Below are 26,084 nucleotides of genomic sequence, written 5' to 3'. Positions count from 1 at the left end.
TTTGTCTGCCACTTTTTGCCAAAAATATTAAGAACGAACACTATTCGACATGTTTTATAACGTTACACAATTTAAAGCTAGTTTAACGTAAGGCAGACGACGTTATGATCGTGAGTAAAAAATCGGGTTATCAGTTTTTTTAGTCGTTCCAAGTCGCGACATCTACAAGGTTATGTTTATCTAGAACGGGTCCCGCTGCATGAAGGCCCGGGTATTTAATCGACCAACATCGCCGTGAAGTGACGCTATGCCTTGATAAAATTTATTACATTACGGTGTAATCATTACGTGATAACGTTCTGCTAACGTTACAACGCTGTTCATGTGGCGCAGACAGACCGATGCACGTTGATGTGCAGCCGTCGCAAACCTTCAGTATTAAACCTTGACAGTAGCCCACAACAACTCATTGTACTAAACCACAAATGTTTATTTGAACCTTTTATACCAGTACAGACGGTAGCCACAATTTTTTTTGACTGTCCAGGTAGCCACAAACCGTTCTCACGCAAGCTATCTCCCAAATTCTCAGTAACGTACCCATTGTCGATACCGTTAACGCCGATCTTCTCTCCCATGTCCCCCACTATGAGGCCGGGGTACGTCTCCAGCGTGTCCGGGTTCCTTATGGGCACCATGAACCCGTGCAGGCCGTGGTTGGTGCCGTCCGGTGTGATCAGCTGGGCGAACAGCAGCGTGTGTGTGCAAGTCCTACCTGGAACCCGGATAGTGTGTAAAGGACCTTATTATCTCCGATCCAGCGGGAGGAGAATGACAAATACTGTTAATGGAAGATACGTAACCAATCAAAACCTTTCCAACTAAAACACATGTTTCGGCTAGTGTTCAAATAAAATGTCTATGAAGCACACGCACATACATAAGGAACTTATAACATATATATAAATATGTGTGTATGAAAATCTTAAATGAAACCAGTATTATTCGGATTTACTACGCGGATTTTATTATTTAAAAACTACATAATCCCGACGTTTCGGTTACTTTGCAGCAAAAGTTTAAATGAATACTCGCGAAAATCTTAGATCTCATTGTATGAAAATCTTTCTGGCATTCAAATTTTAATAGTACAAGTAAAGTTGTTTACTTTTGTATTTTATTATATTCACCGACAGTTCTTGTCAATCGACAAATCGGTTGCAAAAAAAAAAGTCCTTAATAGTAACAATAGATTCGTTTGAGGTCGTGGTTTAAGAAATGTTCTTTTGTTTGTCGTCTTCGGCAATGTTTTTGATACGGAACGAACATCATTCCTCGAGCTGCGGGTGTTATAAATCAAACGGAAACGAGTCCACCGCCGCATGCGTCCAACACACACACAGCACACGAAACCTTAGCGAAATGACCAAGTCAATGAGGTCTGGGACTTTCGCGACTTCATTTAAATGGAACTAATATTTTTCTCCGCACGCATCCCGCCCGCCCGTGATCACGGACGCTGTAAGTAACCGACACGTCGGGAGCGTGTAGTTTTTTAAAATAATAAAATACGCGTAGTAGTCCGAAAAATATACACTACTTTCATCTCAATCGCCATGTTAATAGCAAAGCATGAAATAAAAAAAAAATCACACATTATTTTACCTAGATTACCAACCCAGCATTTGGCTGCTTCGAAGTCCGGCGTGTGGATGACGAACTCCCGGGTGGAGGGGTCATAGGTGGCGGTGGTCCGCATCAGACGCGCGTCCGACCCGTGCGCCACCTCCGTTAGAGCGAAACTTGCTAGGATCTACCCGCCAGGCATAAATTAGCTCTCATTAGTGACCTTCGTATTAAGAATTAGTTTAGAAAATTAAATGCACGTCAAGAGGTTCATCGCAGAAGTAGGTCATTAAAATATACATGCATGTCATAATTCCCCAACTCTGCTTGCGAGTTACTCGCGAGTCCTGAGTTTGAGATACCTACTCTAACAAGATAATTTATATATAGATTTTGTTATGTACGAAATATTGTAACTATTAGAAATAAATGAGTAAGTGAGGAGCACTCATTCCCCGTCCGGATGCGGTTTTCCTTCTAACTATATTTTCTCATTAAGGAGCAGTTTTTCCTGTGTTTACTTCTGTCACGACACAAACCGATCACGGACCTTCCTATACACGTATTTAATAATAATAAAATTTCCTTAAAATATTATAATTTTTTATCGATATATTTATTAATAAATGTACTCTCTTACAGATTTATAGTTACTTATAGTCTTATAATCTCACCTCACGCGTTTTAATGGTTGCTTCGTAGAATTTCAAATGCCTCTCGGTGCCGAGCGAGAGCAGCGCGTTGGAGAACAGATATATACCGATGGCCATCTTCACTGACACGCTGGGGTTGAGGGACTGCACGGCCTCGTTGATAGTCATTATGGTTCGCGTCTGAAAGAAGAATATACGGACATCTAGGACACATGAGCATTCATTAATCTAGAAGAAAATATTTAAATACCAATTTAAGTTAGTCTTTAAATAAGATTTGTAGCAAAAATTCCGCCCATAAGTGATGTTTGCACGGACGGTAACAATGAAAAATTGCTGTTTTTAAAATATAGCTCCTACATGCTACAAATTTGGTAGAAATCTTCTATATGTGATGCAAAAAATGATCTATGAGCGAATTTTATAATAACTCATCCCCATTAATGATTGCGGGGGTGAGTGTTAACAACTACAATTCTTAATTCATGTATTTTATGGGCCCGCGAAACGGGCGTATCACGGCTAGTACATTAATATGCGTTTAACGAATAGCTGTAAAATTGAAATTAAAAACAGACACTCCAATATAAAATACATTGAGAAGTTCTAAAACATAAATGTAACGTATTTTATAGCGGGTGTGTGATCTGAAAGATTAATGTTTACTTAGAAAAAAATATATGACGGCATCGTTATAAATTTGTTTATTAATTTTTATGTTTATTTCATCTATATTTTAATTTTATAATCTGTATTCCAATAAGAAAAATGTGAACGAGAATTGATCTAATGGAAGTGTGTTAGAAATTGTATCTCATGGTGAAGTCTAGTATAAAACCTGTCTCAGTCAGCGACCGTATATAACACAGACTCATAAAGAAGAGTTCTAAAACATTCTATTTTCAAATGATTTCCTTAACAAAGAGGATTTTCTCATTTTGGGTGAATGTATTGTGTATGTTGCTTATGAATTATTTTTTTATTATCAAATTTTGATGGCAACTGTAGAAGATAAATTTCAGAAATTAACTTCCTGTTCTGCTTATAAATGTTTTATGTCTTCCATAAAACATTTATATAGTCATCAAATTTGTATCAAAGAATTTAACACTAACATATTATACCCATAAAATCTAGAATATCTTAGAATTTGCATAGTGTAATTAATTATTAATTCTAGATCATTAATAATAATTAATTCTAGATCAGTCTGATTTAGAATTAATCTGATGTTACCTTAAACATAGTTTTGAAGTTAGCACATAACAAACATACACACAATTGTCGCCAGTTATTATAATGTTACCCGCTTGCTGTAGCTGGCGTTGAACATCTCTTTCGGTATGAACTTGTACTCGTTGATCTTCTTTAACTGCAGCTGAGTGATTCTCTTCTGTTCTTCAACTGGTAACGTCACAGCGGAATGTGCAAACAAGGGATCCTTTTCCAACGTCCGCCATATCTTGTACTGTGGTCAAATGTTGATTAATAGTTTTAATTCGTTCATAATAAGTATATATGGTTATCTGATTATTAAATAAGATGAAAATGTGTCACAACTATAAATGTTGAACACAAGGTCAACTGGTGTCGAATATTATATTAGCATTCCTGTTTTATATTTTGAATAATTTTTATTTTTTAATTTATGACTGAATATTATTTTTCATCCCTCTAGCCAAAAAATATTATATTTACTTATAGTTTCTTAAATTAAGTGACACATGAAATATAAAAAAAATTGAAATATGATAAAAAATGCATTTTTTATTGGATTCCAATTTATCCAAGAATTTAAAATTAAGAGCATCAATTTTAAAGACAAAAAAAAATATATTTAAATAGTTGTTAATTATTAATACCACAAAAATTAAAAAGGTTTTTTGAAGTTTAGCTTCAGTTTCTAACTAGTTTTTAAATAGTGATATTTCATAATATTTTTAAATAAAGTTTGCTCACCTTTAATTTTAGTGAATCAATATCGCCTTCAAGGGCCAATTTAAGTCGCTTCCAGTTAAAGGAGGCGGTATTTCGATAAACGTCTAGGGGCCCCTTCGGGAGATCTGGGACAAAACTAAGATCTTCCATCCTTCCGCTAAAAAATAATTAATACGATTTATAACAAAATAAGCAGTAAAAATTATCAGTTATCCCAGATAAAATTACAAAAATAAATTTAAATAGCAAACTTTAACAAAAATCACACATCTAAGCACATTAATCCTCACCTTGATTCTAAATAGGAGTACAATTTTATAGCACTAAATCTAGGTCTTCTGACTCTTGTGCAGTAAACACTACGACTGAAATTTTATTACGTGAAGATCGGTTTAATAGTAAGATATTTTTCCTGGTGTGTCTGATTTGAATTTATTTTTTATAAGTACGCGCTGAGCAACTAACGTTCATTGAAATAACCGTCGAGGGTCGACTGACTTATGTCACTTGATAGCACCGTCGGCTGTCCGCTCACCGCTGTCAATAACAAAATGTCAAAGAAACAGATTAAAGAATTACATGTTCAAAAATGTTATTATTATTAACATTAATTTAATATTAATGGCAAAATATATTAAAGTATTCAATATTCTCACTTTGCATTTGTAAGTCAATAAAATAAGCTAAATTTAATCGAATTCTTCACAAATTTGAAATAATCCTAAAAACAGTTCCTTGAGAAAGTGTATGATGGTAGTATATTTTTTATAATTAACTGAATATCGGCTGAAAGATAATCAAAAAATTGGAATCTGTGTTTATAACCCAATTCAAAAAGAGGGTTATTATAAGTTTAACGACAAATTTAAATGTGTGTCTTTGTATGTGGCATCGTAAATCCCGAACAGATAGACCGATTTCGAAGCGGTTTTTAATTTGAAAGCCAGTTTTCTTGCGGTAGCTCTTAGCTAAATTTAGTTAAAATTGGTCCTATAGTGTAAGAATATCTGCTCTTTTCCAAAATGCTGTAAGAAATTTATGGAGTATGATTTCTAGATTAAGTTAACTAACCCGTTAAATAACTATTAAAATTCAATAGTTTTTATTTAATAAAATTTTATTCATAACACAACCCACTAAACGTGTAATTGATTGTAAGTACACGATAAGCGGATTATATAAGAACATTAAGATTTGTAAACGTAAAAAGGACTTATGACGAATTTGTTTATATTGTATAGAAAGTCGTTGAGTTTTATTGCTTTTCTAGCTTACATAATTACTTTCAGACCCTTAATTTTCATAAGTTTTCGTAAAAATTCATAAAAAGATACTTATTATAAAACTCTCCTATTCCTAAAAAACACTGGGTTTCTAAAGTTTAATTAATATCTCATATATTATGCTACATCATTATGACTTGAAAATAAACGAAAGGGAAAATTTGTGTCACGTTACTGCAATGTTGTTATTATTATTTGAATCATGGGAAAATATATGGAGGAACTTATTTTACCTTATGTAATATTTTTCCTTGAAGTATACATGATAATATACAAAATACATATCTATATGTAGCCGTAAACAATACTATATATATAGGTATTAAGGCTCTAAGGAACAAAATCTCAGAGATTTGCTTTGGGGTTTCTCTGGTGGAAAAGACCTGGTAGAAGAGATCCTCATGGTAACTAAAGACGTCTACATCATTAGTAGAAATATTTCGGATGTCAGATGAATGGTCTATTAATAATATATTTTTTGAACCCAATTGTCCATACTAACTAGATTCTTTTCATTAAAACATTTCATGTTTGTATACATACAATAATTATGTTTCAAATAAAAACCAAAATTTATTCCGTAATACATTGAGTTACGAGTTAGATTTGAAATATTTTTTTATATAACATTATCGATGCAACTAAAACTTTTATTATATTTTTCGTAAAAATTGAGGTTGAAGCAAGCGAACAAAGCAACAAAAGATGAAGCACTCATCACAAATAATTTATACTTCTATTGCTTAAAGTATCTTTTATGGTAATTATTATACATCCCTATTGATACTATTTTCTGCTGTTCTACTCCCTTTTTTTTGATATAATAAAAATATCAAAATATATTTTTTAATTAGCAATATCGTAACCTTGGTAATATTTATATAAGATATTTTTTTCGATTGATGGATGCATACGGATGACTGTTGTTTTCTTTTAAATAAAAACACTAAACAATTAAAACTAGATGAATTTCAATGAAATTTTAAATTGCGGTCATTAAAACCTTTAATACAACATAGACTGTAAGACAAACCGAAATCATATTAGTATTTAGTTCCCTTAGAAAATGTCAAAACAGTTGAATTTTAAAGTCATAAAACTCAAAATATAGATGTCGCTATCGATTCTTAAACCTCTCTTTTTTCGTTTCTCTCCATGCCCTACTCTGAAAATCACGAGAAAGAGGAAGCTGGCAAAGGGAATTGGATAAAAATCTTTTGATAAATGATAATTCACCTGTGCCAGGTCAATAACTTCTATTAATAATATTGTGTGAAATACTTGTTTGTTAAAATAGGGACATCTATACGACCGGCTATGTAGCAAATGTCAAGTAACCGAGCTTTCATGCCTCTTGTTGGCCTTGTTAAATTATGACAACAGATGTCACTACTTAAATATCTGAATAAATGAAAGGACTGAGAGAGATGGGAGATACAATTTCATAATAAATAAAAAAGAGATAGCTATATTCACTACATGCAAAAATCACACTACTACATAGAAGGCTTCCGGACGTATACAAGAAATGAGAATTTGTATTTTGTAAAACAACAAGTCTTCGCTGGCCGTGCTTGGTTTTCTATCAGATGTAAAATGGACGGGTGGTCGAGTCGTTGCGCGCTCGCTTATTCTGCGTGTTCGTCATAAAATCGATGTTTATTTTGACGTGACTACGAATTTTGTTTACGCGATTGTACGACTTCTTCGGTGTTCGTATACCGGGGGAGATTGTGTTGTGTTTGTGTTTTTTCTATGACGCTTGCGTTCACTTCACTTGCAGTGATTTTGCTGATAGCTCATTCACCGGTCGGTGTGCGCGTGATAAACTTCGTGTATTATAAAAAATAAGGCGAATAGTCGTCAAGTGTGGGTGTCTTACAGTACCACGATGCTGTGCACGGTGACATAGTGAACGTTGAATTAACCCTGACCTCTGACAACCATGTCTGGTCGTTCGGATTGCAGGAAATTTGCACCAAATATCTTTAATAAGAGCAAGTGCACCAATTGCTTCCGACAGAAGGAGGAGCACAGCGCCGAGGCATTGGAATCTAATCGGGTAAGTTAGTCGAAATTGTACCGTGTAATAGACATTACAGCCTTATTCGCGTGTAGATGTTTACAATATGTGTGTGCGTGATGCTTAATATCTGTGGTATTGAAGGTGTTGATCTAACGGTTGTCGTTAAAAAACTTAGAACAACGTCGGCATTTCAATGAAATAACTGAGTTCCTGTTTGATTATACTTAATAATAAATTTCAATCAGAAGGCGCTCGCGGGTTGAATGAAAATAAAAGCATGTTTTTTATCCAAGAATCTGTCTTCGAAACTTTATACAAGCATATTTTAACATTTACCCGCATTTTTTTTAATAATATTTCAAAGAGGTTTTTTGTTATTTTAGAGTGTAACTTAATGTATTATGGGATAAGGATATTGATATTTTTATTATTGAGGTTATAATTAAAGTCGCTTTGATTACGATTGTTTCTCTTTAATTAATTAATGCGAAGTTAATATTACGGTTACGGGCTCCAACATCAGTTAAAAGAAATAATCAGATTCACGTAATCGACATAATGAAAAGAAAAAACATTAATTATTTGTAAAAGGAATATAATTATCAGCAAATAAATATTGATATAAATTCAAATCGTAACAAATTAATCTGATATTATAAGTTGGCGAATGTTTTTAACGTTATCATAAAAAATATATTGTAATGAGTTTAATAAAATAGATAATATATATCACGTTTTATATGAATGCAACTGAAATAGACATTTTTTAAATCTCTTATGCTCATTGACGATGGATGGATTAGTACTTGACTAATGTGTTTGTTAAAAAAACTTAAATATTATCAAATACCTTATAATCGAGAACAAATAATATTTCATTTAGTGTTTATATATGAACAAAATAATCCCATAAAATTACGTCCTTCACAGATACAAAATAAAAAAATTAACCCGTCTTGTGAGATACATATTATGTCATTGTTTTATTAGCATCTAAGCGAAGAGCTTAATAAAATACGATATATTTTATGTTAAATAAAATATTTAATATATAATTGTAACAGTAGATAAAATTTTCAATAAATATTGCAGATATATTCGGCAGTATATTTAAATGTGACTTCCGACTCTATTTGCTAGGACTTAGGTTATGTAAAATTGTATGGTCACAACATAAGTGCTGAATTAGTATATTTTTTCTGTTATTTTTACTTGCATTGTGTTGTAGTGCTTGTTATGTGAACGATTGATGGTTATATATAAAATTTTGACAGTTTCCTTTTTCTATAGAATGCCTGTATAGAAGGCTTGCCATATTGAATATTGTATTTTTTTAGAACGAAAGTAAGACTCAGAGTACGAGATCAATTAGTTAAAGTTTATTAAGTCCAGATATAAACCGACATTATATTAGAATAATTTAGCAACAAATTTGATAAAATATATTAATAAAAAATATAATAAATAATATATTTACTGCGATAATCGTAATAATAATAGAAATAACGTAATTTTTGTTTATATTTATTATTTTAAAACGGTTTTTATCCCAGTTCATATAAAGATTTAGTAATCTATAGTGCCCGTAACAATTCGATTCGTCTCGCAACAAAATACCATTTTAAATTTTACATATTTTCCATTTATACAATTTGTCTAGAAAGAAACTGCTATTCTAAGTATATAAAAATATATTAACATTGAAGTATTAATTTCTTTGTTAAATAAGTAAATATTTATTTAATATAATTTTTCTTTTTAAAGATTTCTCAAAAAAAAAAATTACTTATGAGTGCTCAGTAAATCGACAGCAGTTTTTCCTTCTTTTACGTTGATGCTATTATCATCATCAGCCTATCGGAGCCCACTGCTGAGCAAAGGCCTCTTCTCACATGGAGAAGATTTAGAGCATTAATCACCACGCTTGCTCAAGACGGGTTGACGATTTCAATATTAAAGTTTGAAACTATAACACCAGGTTTCCTCATTATGTTTTCCTTCACCGCCCTTAATACTATATGTTTGTACACGCATGTACATCTATCTATGTATAAAGGACTGGGAACGCTTCCTATGTAGTGAAATGTAGTTGTGGTGATAAAAGAGACGAGAAGAGAAGAGGATTAGAAATCAGTTTCTCAATAATCCTTAATAACAAACACGTAATATGTGTCATCTATATTTCACAGATAATAATTATACTTTTAAAGAAAAAGTCTATGAAACATCTTTACCTGGATAAATTTAAATATTCCGCAGATATAGTCATGTGTCAGAACTCATCAATGGCTAGAGAGAACGATTGTCGTTAAACATACTCAAATAAGACCAGGTACACATTGAGACGAGTGCATTTACACGATATCAGAGATAGCTTCTAGAAAATATAAATGATTTAATAAATCGATACAATCAAATGATACTGAGGCGTTATCACAAAGTACCGTGAACTGATAAGAATATGTTTAAAACAACGTAGCTACGTAAACGGCGCACCTGTTAAAACACACTCACTCTCACACGGCGGAACGTTACAATATAAATATAACGTACGACGTTCAACCCTTACAATGTTCCACCAACTATTGATCATTTATTAAATAAAGATACTAACCTCGGCAATGAAAAGACAAAACTCTTGTATTGTCAATGTAGATCTTGTATTAACAATGTGCTGCACATACTGGCCATACTATTCAAAATTAAGAATGATTTGCAAAAATACTAATAAGGAGCTATAGATTATAATGTCTACCACATATGGGACATACCTTAGGGCTAAAACGTCTCGATTTGGTAGATCGTGTTGGTAAAGTCAAAGCCAGGCGTCCAGCGTAAACAGATATCCATTTCAATGTAGTGAAAATGAAGGTACAGTTCACATTAACTGGCACTTCAATGACATCCATAATGATACGGAAACGTCAAATGTTGACAAATACTCTGACGAAGTTAGCAGACATGGTCCATATATGAGATTATTATGATCTATGGTTACGTAATGATGATTGATTAGGTTATTTGATTTATCATTTATTTGGCAGAATTTATAATTTTTTGCCAAATAATTTTTTAACTTTGGCTGTTTTCCGACCGCTTCCAGTTGGACCTTAATAAATATCTAAACGTTTGCGATTAGTTTAACCTATCGATTTAATACTATTACGTTTCGTTCGTAATTATATATTTTTAGATTATCGTGTGTTGGTGATAACTTGCTAGTTTCCCGCTTTCGCGTCACGTTTGTGGGTCACAAATATTTTGTTTAAGTAAATTCAACTTTGACGAAACAGGTTTAAGACGTTTTGTTCCGGCGTGGCGCCGGTCCACTGTTTTGCGGTTAATGCGTAAGCGCAGAACACAAACACATTTAGTACTTTGACACACTTTTCATCTCGTGCGACTAAAATTCAATGTAACTGGTTATCATTAGCACTCATTACACCCTGATGACAATTAATATGGCTATGAATGGATAAAATGAACGGAATGCGAGGATATCCATCCATCGGAGGATATGGACTCTTCAGTATTATTAATATGTTCAAAATCTTCAAATCGTTTGTTCCGTACAGCTTAGTGCATTAATTCGAACTAATCCCATAACTTGTCGTGTACTCCACCTAAAAGACGTCGTAAATCTATCACGCGGGCCAGGATTCACTCTGTGTAAATATTGACTCTCCCGGTCTCGTGCGACGGTCTGTGAGACTCAAAAAAAGGTTTTATTACAGAGCTCGCGGGCAACAAAGAAATGAAAATTAAAAAAAAAGAATAGATGCGTTCCGTCCTAAGATGCGGCTAGTTGATATCGAGCCGTGGACGAGTTACGCTGTCAACTTTTCTAGTCTGTTTGTATTAGAATGGAGGAGGGGGGCCCGGGGTCAGGTTACAGTGGCCGAGTCAACTTGTAGCGTAGTATAAAAAGGAGTGCGTGAGGAATGCGTCGGCGCGATGGCCAGGTGCAACGGCCGCTCGGCCCGCCCTCTATCGGCATTTTTGTGTTTCTAATACGACATATATTCGGTTATCAAATTAGCTGTTCCATTGATATGACAATAAGTGAATCGTTCGTAAGTAGAAGCAGAGAAGCGCGAAGATGGTAGACAATATTACAGTTTCAATATCACATAGGAGACTTTATAGCTGCAAATAGCTTCTTGTCCGTTAGATCTTTGTTACCTTGTGATAGTCCTTGTCTGATGATATTACCGTTTCATTGGAAGAGTTTATATACAAGTAAACCTGATCCACATAACCCCAAACGGATTTTAATCTCTTAAATATTTAGCTTGTCCTACAAAACGACCTTAGTAATACAAACAGTTTAATTTAAAGTTAAAATTGCGTGCCATAAAAACCAACGCGGAAAAAGCCTAACTCTATTACGTGGTCTGTAAAAAGAAATCCTTATCTCGACGTAAACTCGCATACACTAGTATCTGATATCGTAAAATCTTTTGCTTGACTAAATTTATCATGCGGAGACTTTAAGACTCACTTAACTAAACCCTATTCACATTGTTCATTCATTTTTATGTTATATATTTTATAATGAAGGTTTAATTATGAACGTTGAATCATAGAAATTACTTTTGTATAGCAAAAGTATATAAAAATAATGAGGGCATGTTTATCGACACTTGAACTGGTTCAAGGGCTTTGCATTCATCAGCAAAAGTAAGATAACGTTTAACATATTAACCGTCTTCCTTATTATATTATATACAAAACATTATACGTATCTCACCGCTAGTATTTAAATGTTATCTCATATTTTTCCTAACGATTCAATGTGTATTGTACAATATTATGTCTATAGACGTTGATACATCACGACCTACAAATGTTTTTAATTCATTGCATTAAGACTTAAATTGTTTTTAATAATAATTTAAATTATTATAGTAATCAATTATCATATGTTAGTTTAATAAGGCGACCTTGATAATAACAATCAAACAAATATACCCTACATTACATATTGTGTATGAGGTATTTGACCTTTAGTCCCCGATGTCCTTTTTGATAGCTCTCGGTAAACCGCATAGCGATGACGTAAGCCCTGTGCGGAATATTAAATTCATTGTTTGTGTTAGCGTATTAAGTAATATTTGATTTGATGTAACACGTTCAATACCAGCACTGATATGATTTTGTATTTAAATTCATTTCCAATTAGCTACCGACAGATAGAACGAAGCTTCGTATATATTGTTATTATATGTCCGATTAAATTATTGTAAATAAATAAACCTATAATTGATGCTGCAAAATAGGACGTCCGTGATCTCCGACTATCTCGATCCGAGATCTTATGAACGTTAAAAGCCTTTCTGTCGCCAGTTTTTTCTCAACATTGATTCGTCCGTGAGTATTCGTTACTGAATACATAAAATGTTATGTATATGTCCGTCTGTGTACGATGTCACATCAAACGTGGGAACCAGTCTCGGCTGCACCTGTAAGATTAATTCTCGTCTGTTTTGATGTTCCGATATAACAGTTAAGACATTAAAACTTCTGTAACCCGAGTGAGGCCGCCTCGGACTGTTTGAGAAATTTAATATAACACGCACACGTACACACTCACACACACATACACACATACGTTTATATAACAGTTTGATTCCGAAATTAAGAGTGATTTTAGAAAAATACATTTAGTCGTAGAGTCGGAGGCGTTTTAAATTTCTATTTCCATAATCAAATATAAATTTTAACAATAATTTGTAATTTATGTTGTTCTATTGAAGCTCTTGATTTAAGTAATGAATGTGACGTAAAACAGGTTACTGTTGTACGTCACATATGATATTAATACTCTTTAAAATATAGCGAGTTACAAATGGAGGGTCCACAGGTAGCGGGTACTAGAAAACATTTTCTTAGTAACAATCTCGTGTTCACTTGGCGCCAGTGTGCGGACTGCTTTATCAACGGTCTAGTAGTGTAATGCGTATTATTTACAGAGTTTATCACCATTTTTATGAGTCACGTCGCAGCTCATTAATATTCATGGATAGTTTGGTGTTGATTGAGATAAACTAATGAAAATATTGTTAAAGAAACATCGAAATAAAAAATATATACATCGTAGCATGTAGCACAGATGATGTGTTTGTTTGTTTGTGTCGCGAAATAACTCTTAAGTTTATTCGTTGTGTTATAGTCTACACTATAGCGAGCCATCTTGATATGTTTTGTAAACATAGATATGTTATTTTAAATATTGTTGTATCGGATACGAGACATTTTTTAACAACAGCGTGTGTAACAGTTGTTTTGGAATTTATTAAATTTTAAACATGTCCAATGTTTTAAGCATTTGGTTTAGAGGTATTCTGTTGGGAAATATAATACTTCATTGAGAAGTGTAATTTAGAGAAGACGTTAATATAACGGACGTTTAACAAAACTAAAACTATACTTCAATTCAGCATGCGCTGCGTCTGTCTGTCTGTCTGTAAATTTAATTGTATTTCCATAATAAATAAGTAATAACTGTATTCACTACATATCGTATAACTATTATCTTCATCGGAATGACTATTGGAAGTTAATTTTATAAAAGTATTTTAGTTCAAAAGATTTCAACTAGATTCTTAAGAGAAATGTTTTGAATTTGAACATAATAATATCATGTATATATATTCAGATTAAATCTTCTTAAAACAAAGATTACACTCCTAAAACCAATATATGTTGAAACTTCATTCCCTCTGCGGTCGGAACTTATCCCGTTCAAACATAACGCTAACCCCGCGAATGGTAATTTCGTTATTACCCGTTGTTTCCGACCGTGATTTATAACGGAATTAACAAAATAAATACATCGCTACGTTAACGTCGCACGTGATGAATTACGTTAAATTGTTAGACCGACATCAAAAATCATGAACACATTCCGCGAATAGGGACGCAGTATTGACTTTCTACTATATAAGGTACTATATTGTCGCATATGAAAGATCTGAGATTATTTTATCTATGTTTTCAACATGTGATTGTTCTAAAATACCATTAAAACTTTATTATCTCTTGTACAAAGTGTGACGTCTGAACACAGTCCCCTTTTCAGTATAACATCATCCATGTGTCATCACAGGCTATAAAATAATGAATTATAATAATCGTATATACTTAAATACATCACAAATAATAAAAAATATATGTTTTGCTATAAAATTATAAACATCTCCATATTCTCTTAATGAACACACAAATTAAAATTACATTAATTGAAGCAAAATTATTATGAGATAGTTGGAACTGGTCCTCGGCGCCGAGCTGAGCTGGGCTAGAATGTTTAATTAGGACGTAATTACCAGCTCTTGACCAGTCCTGGAGCTTCGGCCCATGGTAAAAGACATGACGTAATCTAACCTCCCTCGTGACAACAGCCAAGTGTCCATCGGATATTGTTTGTAACATGGATCTGATGCCTAATTTTGTCTATTTTGGGAAGCTAATACGTAATTCTTTTTCAAGATTGAATAATCTTTGTCTATCAATTATATGAAGTTAGTGGGGAAATTGTGGTTTTTATATCGGATATATATACGGATGTTACATTCTCTTGCACGCGTCTCATTGAAGGTATTACTTCATATTATCACGCGATATGACAAATATCTTTTCTCTGAGATTTCTACTGTTTTTTTTATTTCTCAATGATGAGGTTATTAATCCGTCCAGCAAATTGTAAAATTATTTCTCAGTCATATCAATGTGAAATTTAGTGAGGAAGTATATGTATAGTTTAAAGTAACTTTTAGAAACTAGATACGTGAACCATAGATGTCTAATTGTAAGCGTTGAGATTTAAAGGAGAGACAACTAGCCAATTAAAAACGACAAATTAACAGACATTTATAACCAGGTTGTATTACATTTAAATGTCAACATCCTTAAGTAATGTTAGATGCATCGTAATCAAAGCATCTCAGTTGCGAAACGTCGCGGGAACAATTGTGAGATGCGCTGCAAGGGAGATCGTATTTCGACACCGCCCGCCACCATTGTCTGGTGGCGAGCGAATCTATCAACACGTAGACTTCATTGTTTGTGCTTGGAGTACTGTCGGATGTTTACTAATGATGCTTCACAAAGTATCCAGTGTCAACGGCGTCTGAAACAATGACGATTGACACACCTCACAGAAATGTTTTCACTTCGAACAGCCAATGTTTACAATTATACTTAACCGCGAATTCGGTTACCATCTCAGTAGATACAACATAAAAAAAGGTGTTTTAACACTATAATGTTTACAGAATATCACAACCGGCAATGATTTTTTTTGTTTCCAAAACGTTTCTTTGTTATGCCAGAAGTAAAAAGGGCGTCTAATTTAAATGATAGCATTCATCGGATGTCGTAAGCGCGTTCTCGTGTCGCACAACCGTATGTACGTACTAATGTACCCCGGTGGTGCATGCGGAGTATTAGCATACCCGTCCGACCCACGCATCCATCATAAACACCGTGCATTCAGGTAACGTTCATCCTTGCAGAAATTATTATCGATGGGAGCTTACACTACCTGGCACTAGGACTCCGATTATAAAAGATTCGCCTTTTAAGGAAGTCTAAATTAGATGGCGCCATTAAAACTGTTTCATTAATGACGTTGACTATATTTTAGGAAAAAAATATAATCACAATACCAGTTATAATGTAGGTATCAGCTTATCTCTCGAATATAAAAATTTATTTCGTCCCGTTAAGTTTTAATTATCAATAGCAAGTGTTCGTCGAAATCAATGGTTATATATAATTTTGTTTATTAGGGTATTATAATGTTGGCGCGGAAAATTACCGGCTTTAATTAATATTTAATTGAAAGTCCGATTAGATAAGGCGATAATACAGAAAAACAAAGATTACGGACTTAATAAGGAGCGATAAGTTTTTGCGGATTATGATGTAGCTACTAGTGTTAGCGAACAATATAATGATATCGATAATTTTGCTGTGCAATAAAGTTTTTTGGCGTTACTTGTTATGGATTTTTATGGCCTATTTAAGCATTTCTTTACACAAAAGCCCAATGTTATATAATAACAAAAGAACCACACCGAATCCGTAGGGACGGTCCAGGCCATAATGCTATTTTAATCAGTCGATAATTTTGTCTGGCTGTCATTGCTCCGATCAAATATCTGCAATATGTTCAGATATCTAAGTAAAAAAGTATTTGTAAGTCTGATTTCTAAAGTCTCGTCGAAACCATCCGGCAATATGTATAGGTAGGTACCTAACTCGGACTATATATGTATAAAATTTAAATATTGACGCAGACTGACTCAGAATGAGTCAGATTTCTTATCACCAGCTAATTGTAAGTTACATTAAAATAAGCAAGTGGCTCCGTATATTAATTTGTCATTCATCGATTGTCAACTGGGAGCCGTCTGTATGTGGCCCTGGCGCCTACGCAATGTAAACTCAGATGGCTCTTAGGCAATATAATGTTTCATGCTAATGTTTATTAATTAGAAAATAGTAACAAGGACGAACCGCTTCATTAAGTCCAATATTATATCGCCTCCATGAAGGTGCCCTAAATAAGCTATAAGTATTTTTGTTTGTCCTAATCTTAATATTTCACAAATGGGTAATTTGCAGGTATCTATGAAGATTTTTAGGAACATAATTTAAAATTCTCTGATCGCAACAACTATATAGTTAGTTACACGAATACAATTACCAAGCCACAACATGCATTTTACTTAGACAGAGTTTTATACCCTTCGAGACCTAAAATGACTTCCATCAAAACAGCTGTAAAGTACATTAAGTTTTATTTCAGTGTTAAATCGATTTTTAATACTTCTCGGGATCTGGGTAATTAATTTATATATATGTATATTTTTACAGGTAAGTCAATGTAACGGCCTGCGGTCGTCGATTCGAATACCAATAAAAGGCATCACGTGAGTTTAAATTTAAAAGGCTATCAGATTATCTTTCGTTCTGAGTTTAACGAATAATTCTTTGATAATAAAATGTCTTTTTTACACAGGTTTTATTATTTATAACCAAATGTATATAAGTCTTATAAAATTAGTAGAGACATGACACTCGTGTACTTACTTTCAAGGTTATTTAAATTAGTAAAAGAGATAAGTTTATGCCAAATAGGTACATTTCTTATTACATACGTTATATGTATGTTTCGTGAGCATTTATTTCGTATAATAAAAATGCTTTTAAATTTGATACAGTTTTAATGAACATCATGTATGCTTTTCTTTTTTTAATTTTTAAATATCGTAAATTTACAAAAAAACGTCATTGTAGAGCGTTTAAGATTGTTTTATCGTCCCTCTTAGTATGGATTATTAGTTAAATTCAGACTTAAAGGTTATGTATGTAAGTATGTATACGGTAAAAAAAGGTTTTAATTGCACTCGGGAATCCAGGAAGTTGTTGTAAACCGATCTCTAACCATATCAGATACACCGGAACTGGAATTCGTCCGAGGTGAATGTCGATCAACACAATTATATTGATTTCCTAAAGTAATTAAAACATTTTTCTCTTAAGGTCCTCATCGTTTTTGTATGAATGTGAAGGAAACTGTATGCATGTGATGTTTTGTTTGTGTGTTTTTAATTTTTTTGTTCCGTTGAGATGAAACTTCTCAGCATTCCATGGATTAACCCTGCGGGTGCCGGGTCCATCGCTAAATGTCATAATTATAGAAAATGTTATATTTTGAACGTGTGACATCTAGAGCTTGAGTTGTATGAGTCTTGGCTGACAATCCGAATGGGGTTCGGCCACTGTGACACTAATACATAAAGCATTAAATTATAAAAACAAATACTTGTCAAATAATAGCAGGAGATGATAAGGATAATTACACCTAAATAGACTGTAAATGTTATTTATTTATTATAAGGATGCAGTGAAGATTTGAACTATTGAGAGGTTCATCAAATAAAAGTCCATTCATTGAATTGTTTGTTGCGACTCTAGTACGACTTTTTTTGGTAAATTCATTATAAACTCGCTGTTGCATAAAGTTGTGTTTCTTTATCGTAGTAATAGCTGAACTGTAAACTTAATAGCCGGTTCGTGCTTCGTAAAAATTAAAAGATGTCATGACTCCGAACTGCTTTCCGTCAAATTAAAAACGCAAAGTGTCAAAAACATTAACAATCGTTTCTGAGAAATTATTTGATCCATGTTTATCAGTTGCCACGACGATGCTTTGAGGAAATTTCGTGTTGCGATCATAAATACAGAGCCATGTATTAAAATTGTCTATTACAAAAAATATATAATAACGAACGCTTTAAACTTCACAGACGTCAAACAAAACAGCATTTGACAATTGTTTCCCGCCATAAGGCACACGTCGTTATTTTGACGTTCACGCAGATTTTATTGAAGCAAACATCAGCAGACTCAAAACAGGTTTTAACACGTTTCGTTGAGCCATAAAAATAATATCTAGGAGCTAGATATTGTCGACGCATACCACATTTACAGATGAATTTAAACGGCCGTAAAGTCTTATAGTAGGTCAATGTGCCATGTTTGTGTGTTGTGTAATGGCGTTTAGGAGAAACGGCATTAAATATCTTATTGCTGTGCCGTCAATATTGTACGTTAAACATTTAATTATAGGTACTTAAATATTAAATTTAAGAGACGTCAGCGGCTGTGTCGATACTGAGCGTGAATAGAAATTGGAAATCTCAATATGTTTAGAAAAAATGTGTATGTGTTCGTGTTTCTCTTTGCAGGACGTTATAAACGATCAAACATATACCGTGGTGCTTTAAAAACGTAATATGGGGGTTTCGCAACGTCATATATCTTAGCGGCGGACATCGGGCCCAAGTAAACGCAAAGGCCTAAAAAGGCGAATCGGGATATTACCACATCGTAAATAATTCATACAATATTACTCAATAGTCTGAGGAACGGTGTCCGTTTTAGTAAGGGTTTTTTTTTGCCTGTACCGTTGGCTGCGATACGTTTTTCTCCGCTCAACTTCGAAATCGCTGACGTAAATCGGACAAAAAAAAAGTTGCCAAAGTGACATTTCCTAAAAAGTGACACACGCCAAATCTGACAGTTGGAGAAACGTCTAAAATGGAAAGATTTTTTTTTTATATCGGTTTATTATTTATAACGGTAATTCACAGCGTCACAGTGACCCAACAAAAAAAGAGGGGACCGGCCAGAGCTGCAGGTGCCTACATTCACTTTCAATGTCGCTACGATTTATTTTTATGGTTTTACATTACTTTAAGATGACTCTTAATGTTGCCTTTGCATCGTAATATAATAATCATCTCTAAATAAATCAAACGATAGAAAACGGTTGAGGATTTTTATTATGTAGGTGCGACCGTAGTTGTAAGTTGATTGGCACTATAAGTATTCTATGTTACAATAACATGGTTACAGCCGACGTCTATTAATGTCAAGAGTACGTATAGCGGTCATGGTTGTGTAATTAGCGAAACATTGATAGCACATTTATTCATATTTTTTTACGATAATAACTTCATTTAAGCGGAATAACTTTAACGTGTACTTTACTTAAAACATGATTATTACTTTGACATGCGGTGCCATCTTAAGGGCACGTAAGTTAATATCAGAGAGACCTCGAGATGTTGACCCAAAAACACTGCTCACTATGGACTTGTTTTTATTTAATTTAACACAAAAAATATCGGAACTTCGCTCATATTTTATCGCTAACTGTAATAGTTGTAAATATTACTATTGTAATACGATGTCCGAGCATGTCTGCTAACTGAGGAGATTTTATAAGTAAACTATAATAACACACCATTATAGTAATGTTTTACAGTATTTAAAGTATCACTAATAAATGTTAGGATATTCCATACGAACAAAAAAATTTAAAAACTAAGTGCGTAAAATATTGCTATTGTGTTATATTAGAATTTTTAAATCAGAAAAAGTAACACTCACCGTGTGTCGCTATGTTTACAAACATAGTTACCATGTCAAAAAAAAAAAAAACAGTATTAATTATATCTTATTGAAAAATCGGTTCTACTAAATAAATGATTGGATTATATTCTTATAAGTATTGTTATTTTGAACAATTAAATTTCTTCATATAAAATAAGCGCTTTGTAGCCAGTGTCAATTCTCTGTTTGTTAATACCTTCATCGTTCATTGATGACTATTGATATTATTATCAATAATAATGAATTCAAACGAAACGCATCTTTTTCTTTCTGTATAATACAAAGACAATCAGTTGGTCGTTTATAGTCTATAACTCTTATTCGTATTTTATTTTGGTCTCGGATCACTTATAATAAATAATATTTTACGATGTTGTCCCACTGACGTTTTAACGATTTAACTCTTTATCTAGTGTAGGCAATAATACCAGGATTATAGAAACGTTAAAAGTTATCTTAATGTCGGCTGACTAACGAAAAGAGATACAAAATATTACAAACTAGCCTAGTTTGTCATAGTAAGCATTAGTTTTTAATAATTCGTTATTCATTAAAATTCTAAATCGTATCTCTCATATATAAGCATTTGTTATTTATTCCAAACGGTTCTCTTTTATAAAACCTTGTTCGTGTATTCGGTCAAGATGATCAGCTGTATGAAAATATCGCGACCTTTCATGCGTTTTGGGAACGCGCCTGCTGGCAAATGCTACGCATACAAATAAACAATTCATATAGACAATTTACAGAGTTACAAGTGATGATAGCGTTTTAAACGTTATGTAAAATAAAATAAAATAATAATTTAAGGCATAATTTTTCCATCTCACGGAGCGCCGAGACGTCAGGATGCTGTTTATTTTGTTAAATATAAGTCCCACACCTCCTTAACACTCGGACCATAATGCTGCGGTTGTAAAATTTTTACGCACGTTTTATTTCCACAGTTACTTTAAATTTGCAATAAATATATGCGTTTGTTGACGCCACCGACGTTCATTACTATTTACATACGTTACTATTATGTTAATCGTACGGTAGCCGTGAATCGCACATTAGGTATGCTTGAATTTGGTATTTATTTAAATACAATAATATGTCCTATCATAAAATATTTATTTATTTTATTATAAATAAAATATTGTAAGGTAACAAAACAAAGTCGAGTGTCATTACAGGGACAGGGACCGGCTGCACAGGATGGGACCATCGATGCTATTATCGGTTTCAATACTTGTAAAATACGATATTTGTTGGGACAAATTGATAGCATCCTGTTTGAGCCTCCGAGATCTTCCAGTCTCTGTAATGCCCTCCTAACATGTCATTAACTTACGTAATTATCATTTACTTATGTTACGTACGCGTGACAAGCAAAACAGAACTATCTATTTGTGTGTCTTTATCTGTATACACGGAAGTTATTTTCTTCTTTCGACGTGGTGAGATTATATACTTTGCTTTTTTATTAACATTATTGTTTGCATATTATTTATTTATTGAGGCCAAAACATTTTTTTTAAATTATTATATCACGTTATAGAAATGAAAATCTGTTTGATTAATGTCGCTTTATCAAAGCACCTGCGAAATCTTTTTAAATACGAGATACCACTTTAAATGTATTTTTTTTAACTCGACAATGATAACATCTCTTTCTGCAGACTGCATCTTCCATTGATCTATTTCGAATGTGCTAGTATTCCTTCTGAACAGATCGTTGAGAAGCTGCTGAAGTAACCTTGAACTGTACTTTTCTTCTCTTCAAAACAAAACTACATCTTAGAGAACGAGTTTCTTTAGGTTAAGAGAATTCTCATAAATATCGAGACTACTTCTAGTCTCACCTTGAACTTTGTTTCCTGACAGCAGATAATTATTTTGTAAATATTTTATCACAACTCAAAATCTTATTACAAAACTTATAAAGGTAGCAAGCATACCTTGTTCGTAATAACAAAACAATTAGATTTGATTTACGAATAACATTTCACCAACATTTTAAAGTCCTGGGAATCTTGTGTTAAGTTAGGAGCGATTTTATTTATTTATTTAAAAGCCACAGAAGCGACAGTCCGATTAAAAAAATCTCATATTATTTATTCAAGACCGACTGCACTATCCGAAGTATATAAGCTAATAATAGTAAATAGCGTAGTTTTTTGTTATAAAATATTAGGATAAAATTAAACAGCAAGTTAAATCCGTGGGATAATTTTGAAAAAATCTCATTCTTATTAACAGAAGTTAATGTAGAATGAATTTGTTATATTGAATATTGACTAGTAATCCGTCATTGTAACTGTTGTGTGACAGCACCTTTAGCTTCAAATATTGCAAAGAAATCCTGTACGCAATGATTACTTCATTGCACTGTTTACATCAGTCAAACATGACTAGGGTTACGACACACGGTTTACCATTCACGTATCAATCCATATCTTATCAGACGATCGTGTGCAACTAGATCTTATTTGATATCGAGAAATATAGCCAGATACACTCAGCTCCGAACCAACCTCAATATTCATCAACGTAATGTCGTGTGGCATATTTTATTGTGCTGTTCCATGTTAGCGTCATGAATTTTCTCATAGCCTGTAATCTGAAATTACAGATTGTTTTCCTCTCAAATTTTAATTAATCTGAGTACCTGACGCTTAGCATGAACATTAATTTCTTGACATCCTGAATTACCTCTGCTTAATTTTTTTTTAATATTTATGTTAGAGTACTCGTAAGAAACAGAAATCTAGAATGTTCTCAGCTCCTTTTATGCGTGTACGCAAATACAGAACTGGTGTCCCGTTTCTATTTAAGATTATTCGTCTGTATGTGTGTACCGTTACATTTACTATAAGATATTCGTAATCCAACATCGACTGCTGCCCGGATAATTGTGAGTGTTGCAGTTTTTATGATTGTCGATAATTTTAGCTCCTGGCGCAATTTTAGAGGCTAATGTCTGCTTCTGTTTGATTTCACAGACTTGAATGTAGGCATGTAATGCAATGTAGTACTTTCTTCGGTAATTCTAATATTTGAAGTAAATTTTAATTCTTGAGAAACTTAAAAACAGTTAAGTATATGGTGTTTCCCGGTTTTTTAGACCGTGTAGTGATTTTATAGAATTTTCATGGCGATGCTACTGTCTTAAGCATTATCTATTGCGCATAAAATTATTGCGTCTTTCTGAAAATTCAACTAAAGAAAATCTCTATACAGTAATAGTTAATTTAAAAAATATTTTTGGGATTCTTTTTATGTTTTCTCAGATACATATAGTTATTTACCTGATAAGAAGTCGTATGTATATATGTCTAACTATTTTTCTTTCTGTTTGTAGAAAAATAATTGAAACCATGAAATAGAGACAAACCATTCATTATCCAAGAAATAATAAATTCTTAAACAAAATATTTAATTTTTATTTTATTATCTCAACTGATCTAAATGCTGAAAACAAATTTTAAACATCTAACAATGTTCTCTGCCCTAGTTTTATTTATAAAATATTTTTCTGCATGGAAACACAGGATAAATCTGAAATTGGAAAATGCCGTCGGCGAGAGGTGTCATGTCGCTATCAAGAAAAAGGTCATCAGTTCGTTTAAAATAAATAAAAAATAAAAGCTCATGTGAGAATGAATTATAAATATACTTCCAATGTAGTGATCGAGATCTGAAGTGATCCGTCTGTTGTTGCTCCTCCAGTGGTACAGTTATCTGATTTGCTTAGTTATTTTAATGAGAACCTAATAATATATCGTTGACCCTAAGAGTTCAAGGCGTTACGAAAATAAGTGATTTATGCTCGCTTATTTATTTAAAAACGTGACTTTGTGTGAAAAGACGAATGTTCAGAAATAATACATATGTAATTTACACTTGTTGGCTTCATCATCAGCAGTTTGGTACTCGGTTTGTTGCTAAGAAGTTTGAGTCCCGGAATTTATTAAAATTGTCAGTGTTTCGAGTTCCAACGCTTTTGGGTCCAACTTCTTAATGAGACAGAGTTGGCTAAGAGTTTTGTTACAATCTTAATTTTTAATCAACAGCCTTTAAGTTTTACTTCGATGAGTTAATATTTTTAAGAATAATTTGTACATCTCTGTATTACGAATAAGTATGGTTATTGCAGTGTTAGTTTTATGCTTATTACATTCAGTTATGAGAAATATTTTCTTTAAGCGCATTATGCTGGAAATATACTGGATGCTAATTCAAATTCTGAGAACTGCTTAAGTGTCGGAATGTCCCGGGACTTTAATATCTTCGAGATATTCCAAATCCCACTGCCAAGTTTTCGATCTAGCATGTAAACAAATCTTCAATCAAAACAAACGACGCCGTATAAATCAAGTGCTCCTAACAAAAACGCTCCAATGTCACAGCTTCTCCATATGAAATGATGAGCGCTCATTAATCCTGCGTCACGTCACTATAAATAATCGGCGAGCCCTAATATCAAAGGTTGGTTCTGCTCCTATTTCCAACAGCCATCAATCTAAGCCGCACCTGCGCCTGCGCATCTTATTATTAGCGTCGCGACGGGCCGATGAACCGACCCGCTTACCGAAATAAGTCGTTCACGAGCGAGCAGACGATGCGTTCCATCGAGAGAGCAACGCAGCATTGACTCATGTCAAATGTCTATTGTGCATCGCAACAGATTCGTTATAAAGTAAACACGATATTCGTGAAAACTTAAAAGTGTGTTGAACTCAGTTGTATCAATTAATTATTCCTTTGTATAGTTTTCTATTTGGTTTATTTATCAAGTACAGAACGATATGTTTGTTTGTATTTTGATTTGTTACATTTTATACCGATAATATGTTAGTTCGCTGGCATTAATTGAAATATTTTATTTAAAATTTGCTATGTAGTATAATAAAATTTACACAGTTTTCAATTAAACTATCGTGAATGTTATATAGAATCCGTCTTTGTCTTAATGTACAATATTTCTATTCAATTACAGTTCTCGAAATGTCATAGGTCGGAGTAGTTCGATACTGGATGTTTTGGTACAATTACTGTATTATGAGACGGCTTTGACAATATTATTTCGGCATACGAATTCGTACTTACACGAAGTTTCCAGACGATTAAACTAGATTTATTCAGGCTAGACAGTTAAATCAGACGGATGTCACTTTTTCGCTTTATTGCACTGTGCTAGTCTGCCACGGAAACTTAGTCCTTCCATCATCAGACTAAGGTTTATAAACGTTGGAGACGAGGGTGGCAAGTCTGGGTGCACTATGCGTTGCAATTCTGTCGCGATCAATACTGCCGGTTGGCAGACAGTTGTGTTACACATAGATTTATGTGTATCCCTTATAAATTTAATACTTCTGTGTGTTGGGCCTGGTTTTAATATTTTAAGGGTATAACATGGATCGGGCATTGTTCAACATAAATCCATACTACTTGACTGTAGACCGTGGAAGTAACAATATTGATTGAATGTACTTAGATATTAGTAAAATGTTTTGTTCCAATGTATTTGGTTTCTTGCATTCTCTTTTTCAAGTGAGCTTTCTCTTTGAATCCAAATATTTTTTTCTACAATACCATGGGCATTTTCTCGCTTAGTCTCTCGCAGCACCGCCAGAGTACACCAAGTTTCATAACACCCCCGTA

General features: G+C 33.2%; 2 protein-coding genes across 4 annotated transcripts in view; one reads left to right on the top strand and one right to left on the bottom strand.

The window, feature by feature from the left end:
• The window catches only part of LOC116767372 (peroxisomal acyl-coenzyme A oxidase 3-like), a 97,257-nt gene extending 92,589 nt beyond the window's left edge, over window positions 1-4,668 (bottom strand). Inside the window, exons 1-6 of the mRNA XM_061527214.1 lie at window positions 4,448-4,668; window positions 4,179-4,314; window positions 3,526-3,687; window positions 2,241-2,399; window positions 1,606-1,753; window positions 541-715 (exon numbers count right to left, since the gene is read on the bottom strand). Of these exons, the coding sequence (XP_061383198.1) occupies window positions 541-715; window positions 1,606-1,753; window positions 2,241-2,399; window positions 3,526-3,687; window positions 4,179-4,307 (773 nt within the window). The 5' untranslated portion in view covers window positions 4,308-4,314; window positions 4,448-4,668. The remainder of the gene's footprint in view (window positions 1-540; window positions 716-1,605; window positions 1,754-2,240; window positions 2,400-3,525; window positions 3,688-4,178; window positions 4,315-4,447) is intronic.
• Window positions 4,669-7,012: 2,344 nt separating this feature from the next.
• The window catches only part of LOC116767181 (protein outspread), a 127,862-nt gene continuing 108,790 nt past the window's right edge, over window positions 7,013-26,084 (top strand). For all 3 annotated transcript variants that reach the window (XM_061527316.1, XM_032657372.2, XM_061527315.1), the window contains exon 1: window positions 7,013-7,502. In XM_061527316.1, coding sequence (XP_061383300.1) covers window positions 7,386-7,502 — 117 coding nt within the window. In that variant the 5' untranslated portion in view covers window positions 7,013-7,385. The remainder of the gene's footprint in view (window positions 7,503-26,084) is intronic.

This window comes from Danaus plexippus, assembly GCF_018135715.1.
Source record: "Danaus plexippus chromosome 9 unlocalized genomic scaffold, MEX_DaPlex mxdp_24, whole genome shotgun sequence".
In the NCBI taxonomy this organism is placed as follows: Eukaryota; Metazoa; Arthropoda; class Insecta; order Lepidoptera; family Nymphalidae; genus Danaus; species Danaus plexippus.
The sequence above is the reverse complement of the archived record's forward strand: the minus strand, read 5'-3'. Positions and strand labels throughout refer to the sequence as shown.